The sequence below is a fragment of the Eulemur rufifrons genome, chromosome 6 (assembly GCF_041146395.1).
Source record: "Eulemur rufifrons isolate Redbay chromosome 6, OSU_ERuf_1, whole genome shotgun sequence".
NCBI lineage: Eukaryota > Metazoa > Chordata > Mammalia > Primates > Lemuridae > Eulemur > Eulemur rufifrons.
In genome coordinates, this window is record NC_090988.1 from 91,448,181 (window position 1) to 91,453,261 (window position 5,081).

Consider the following 5,081-nt stretch of genomic DNA (forward strand, 5'->3'; position numbering starts at 1 on the left):
TAGGAGCTCTGGTCAGACACATAAGTAATTGTAGACCATAGTTTTTAAAATTACAATATTATTGCCATTTCCACCCTGAAAAATTCTATTGGAGTTAGTTACACTCCTACTAACTAGTCCTTCATTTTATAGAAAGATAAACATAACTCAAAGTTCCTTGCTCACACCTGGAGGATGGGTAGGCACCAGCATTTCCTGAGCCCACAGCTCACTGCTGTCTCCTACCAATTGATGAGTGTCTTGGATTGTGCTGGTGCCCACTGAATCCTTACTCATCTATTAGGAACTCTGAGATGTGTGAAAGATGTAGCAATCCTTAAGCATCTCCCTGTGGAAATAAGAGAAACATGTAATGAGATGAAATAATGATATACAGAAAAAATGTTTTATAAGTAGGTGGGATAAATATTCAGGCTGGTGAAGACAGCCATCGGGGAAGACCAGTTGGTAGAAGACACAGAGAGAGGCAGGAGGTAAGCCTAGATACACAGACATATGTCATGAACAGGAAAAATTCTACAGTGTGCAATTGCTGCTTTCCCAAGCTTTATGACTCACACTGCTGTTCTGTGAGCCAGGAGGTGAAAGTATCAGGGGGTCTGTGAAGTGTAGCAGTTGGAGTCAATCACATGCCTAGAAGAAACTGTGAGGAAGTTACACGATTTCTCTAAGCCTCAGTTGCTGCTTTAGAAAATCCAGACAATCATGATGCTTACTTTATTTGGCTGTTCGTGATAATTAAATGAGAAAAAGCTATTTGATCATTGCCCATACTTAGTAAGCAATACACACATAGTAGCTACAGTTTCTCATTTGCTAATTGCACTGCTGCAGAAATTGAGGCTTGGGAAGGTTGAGATTACAGAGCCAGTGTGTATCCTGGCTGTGCCTTAGAGGTAGATTTGCTGTGTCTGGATCCAGGAATATTCCCTGAGAAAAGAAAGACGGTGTGGAAAGAAACTGGGTGTGAGTCTGGCAGGAAACGGGTGGGACTGACAGAGGAATAAAGTGCTGAGTACAGAGAAATGAAGTCCCATCAATGAGGGAGGGGGACTTGTGGAGGGAGTTGAATTTCAGGTGGGAGAGTTCAATTCTGTTCTGCATCAGCAGGGGGTCACTCTAGGTGCCAAACCTTAAGGACAGACAGGGCACTGATATTACCTAAAGCAGCACTTTCAATTTTCCTTTGTTTGAAAAAAAATCAAAATACTAAGGGGGGTAAAAATGTTTTTGTTACAAGGGTTAAGTCAGGGATGTAAATGTGCCCATCACCCAAATAGTGTTCATTGTACCTGTTAGGTGGATTGTTGTCCTTCCACTCTTCCCCCTTCTCCTTGCTTGCTTTCCAATGAATTTTACTTCCCTCTGTGCACTTGTGTGCCCATCGCTTAGTTCCAATTTATCAGCGAGTACATGTGATGTTTGTTTTTCCATTGTTGAGATACTTCACTTAGGATAATGGTCTCCACTTCCCTCCAAATTTCTGCAAAAGGAATCGATTTCTTGAACATGAAAATGAACCACCCCTTAAGGAAATCTTACTCAGAGGAGTAATTAATTAATGCCAGTAAGAACTGAATGTTTGTGTTTTAAGAGCACAGAGTCACTCCTGTTATCATTCATCTAGTGACTCCTTCTACTACAGGTGAGGAAACTGAGGCTCAGAGACTTCAGCAACACACCCAAATAACAGATTATGCTAGTGACCCAACCTGCAATAAAACCTACTTCTCAATTCCTCACTCCTGAGCCAGCACACTTTTTGCATCACAAGGACTGTTGCAAGAAAGACCTCAGCTGTTGGGCTAGCAGTGGGAGGATGAGGTTAAGTAATATATGGCACATCCACAGTCTGCTGAGGCTGCTTTGCACCTTGTGTAAGGGGTGGGGGTGGAGTGGGTTATTGAATAGCAAGAGTGACCTTTTAGCATCCACAGAGTGGTATAATCCAAATATCAATGTGAAGCAATGCTTTTTGCAAAATTCCTACGAAGTGGCATCCAGTCTCTGCTTAAAAACTCCCTGGTAATATGAGACATGTTTCATTGCAGCTTTCCTCTTGGTTGCGGTAGTAACTTCCCTTGAACACCACAAAATCTGTTTTTCTCTTCACAGTAGGTAAGAATTTGAACTGTGTGATCAAAGTGCCAGCTCCACAACAAAATAATTATATAACCTTATGCAACAGATTTAACTTCTCAAGCCTTTAGTTTCTCTTTACAATGGAAGTAATGCAGGCACCTACCTCATATGGTATCATGAGATTTAGATGAGGTAATATATCTAACATACTAGCACAGTGCCCAGCAAAACAGTTAGTCAGCCTAAAAGCTAATTGTTTAGTTGTTGTTATTATTATGCTCAGTATCTTTTGCTCCATTTAGAGGACAAAGGAAACTGAAAGGAATGACTTGGACCAGTTCAGGTTCAAGTCATTTATACTGGGGACCTGGGCTTTTGCTGGACCATCCTGGTTTGTAATCTTCATGACTGAACAATATATTAGTCAGAGATTATATATAATCACTACTTTTAGGCATGTGATCATTTAAAATTAAAAATGAAGAGCAACATTACAAAAGAATTATTTTATTTTTTTGAAAAAGGACCCAAAAGAATAATTCACCTTACCAGCTTGTTTTTAAGATAAAATGGGATAATAATTATAAAGTATTTAGCACAGTTATTGGAGACTGATAGGCTGAAGAAGTAATATTAATGCTTGAGGACACTGATTCTGGAGTCAGAAAATATGGTCCTTGTTCTGGCTTCACTGCTCACTAGCTATGCAACCTTGGTCAAGTTTCCTAAACTCTGTGACAGTCAGATTTTTTATATGTAAAATAAAACTAATTATGGAATTATTCTTATTCCTGGAATGAGGAATTTCCCCCAATATGAGGCAGGTGCTCAAAAAGTTGGCCATTAATGGTAACAATCATAAAGGTAGGAGAAGGAAGGAGAGAAAGCCATTGCACATGGAATAACAATTTAGAAAGAAAGGAGAAAAGGTTTGAGGAAACCTTGTATTAATGAAGTATCGGTTTTTTAAATTCTTTATTTAGCCCATCCTTAAAAGCCTAATGTTTGGATGGCGAATAAATAAGTAAAAAACAAAAACAACAGTTTCCCTGGGGTCCTGGACATACAGGAAGTCAACCAGTCACTAATTATAAATCATATGTGTACTTTTTTTAGGATTCTCAACTCTCAGCTGAAACGTGTTACCAGCACCTGTTAAATGGAAAATAAAAACAATGTGACAAAATTCATTCTTCTGGGCCTTATAGAGAACCCAGAGCTGCGGAAAATATTTTCTGCCGTGTTTCTAATCATGTACGTGGCCACAGTGTTGGGAAATCTACTCATCATGGTCACCATAATCACAAGTCAGAGTCTGAGATCACCTATGTATTTTTTTCTTAACTTCTTGTCCCTTTCGGATGTCATTTTCTCTTCTGTCATCGCCCCCAAGATGATTGTGGACTCCCTCTCTGAGAGCGCTACCATCTCCCTGGAAGGCTGCATGACTCAGCTCTTTGCAGAGCATTTCTTTGGCGGTGTGGGCATCATCCTGCTCACTGTGATGGCCTATGACCGCTACGTGGCCATCTGTAAGCCCCTGCACTACACCAGCATCATGCGTCCCAGGGTCTGCCGCCTGATGGTGGGAGGGGCCTGGGTGGGGGGATTTATTCATGCAGCAATACAGCTCCTCTTCATGTGTCAAATACCCTTTTGTGGTCCTAATATCATAGATCACTTTATATGTGATTTGTTTCAGTTGCTGGCACTTGCCTGCATGGACACCCATACCCTGGGCCTCTTAGTCACCCTCAACAGTGGGGTGATGTGTGTGGCCATCTTCCTTATCCTAATTGCCTCCTACACGGTCATCCTGTGTTCCCTGAAGTCTCACAGCTCTGAAGGGCGGCGCAAAGTCTTCTCCACCTGCAGCTCCCACCTCACAGTGGTTGTGTTGTTCTTCGTGCCGTGTATTTTCCTGTACATGAGGCCTGTGGTCACTTACTCCATTGACAAGGCAATGACTGTGTCTGAATCAGTCATCACACCCATGTTAAATCCTTTGATCTACACCCTGAGGAATGCAGAGGTGAAAACTGCCATGAAGAAATTCTGGATGAAACGAGGGACTTTGGTTGGCAAGTAACTGTCATGCTGAGAACATTGTGTTTTCCCCTAAGCAGAAGTCTTTCTTTCAGAAATGAGTGAGAACTAAACCTGTGTATTCTCCCTGGCAGCCAGGGACAGCTTTTAAAACTACAGACTCTGATTTATGATTCAGATTATTTACAGTTTAGAGATTATGATACTCTCCTGCTTTATACTTGTCCTCAGTTCTCACTCCCTTAGAATCGACTTGTCTTGTCCTAGGATTCCCTGATCATCCTGCTGCTGCCTCCACCTCTGCAAACACATCTCCAGCCCTCACCCCCTCCCTCCCTAAGCATCAGCCTTAGAAGTACACAAGCCCTTCCCCATCTCAGTGCTTTTATTTCTCTCTATCTGAAATTAGCCCTCATCCTCTTCAAGTCATCGTTTTTCTCTAACTTCCAGTAGTAGTTAATAGATTAAGTGGCATTTTCTCAGAGTAACCTTCCCCCATGACTCTGTTCAAAGATTCTTGCATGCCTGCCATTATTCCCTATCTTAATATCTTCATTTTTCTTGTAACAATGACCAAAGGAATAATTATTTTTGTGTAATTACTTCTTGACTTTTGTTATTTTCCATCTCCTTTTCCAGACTGGATGTCAATGAGGGGTGGACTTTTGTTTTATATATGCTTGGCACTTATTAGGTTTTCAATAAGTATTTCTTGAATAGTGATAGACTACAAGAGGTTTTTTTTTTTTTCCCCCAAATAGTCAAATTGAGATGGTTAGGGATGTAAATGAGATAGTCAATGATTAATTCAAAATAAGCAACAAAAAGAGTCAGACAGTGATTATTAGAACAAGTTAATGGCAATGAAGGGCTATGATTACTGTTTGGAGGGTACTTCACAGAGGGTAGGCAGAGAAAGATTCTCTAAGTAGGTGACATTTCAGCTAATTCTG

General features: G+C 40.9%; 1 protein-coding gene across 1 annotated transcript; it reads left to right on the forward strand.

The window, feature by feature from the left end:
* Positions 1 to 3,241: 3,241 nt before the first annotated feature.
* On the forward strand, positions 3,242 to 4,171 carry LOC138384948 (olfactory receptor 4C6-like). The gene has a single exon (XM_069470589.1). It carries the CDS (start codon positions 3,242 to 3,244, stop codon positions 4,169 to 4,171), a length of 930 nt encoding a protein of 309 aa, XP_069326690.1.
* The last annotated feature ends 910 nt before the right edge of the window (positions 4,172 to 5,081 follow it).

Excerpts from the sequence above, each read along its gene's own strand:
- LOC138384948 (XM_069470589.1), top strand. The coding sequence starts at position 3,242 with ATGGAAAATAAAAACAATGTGACAAAATTCATTCTTCTGGGCCTTATA.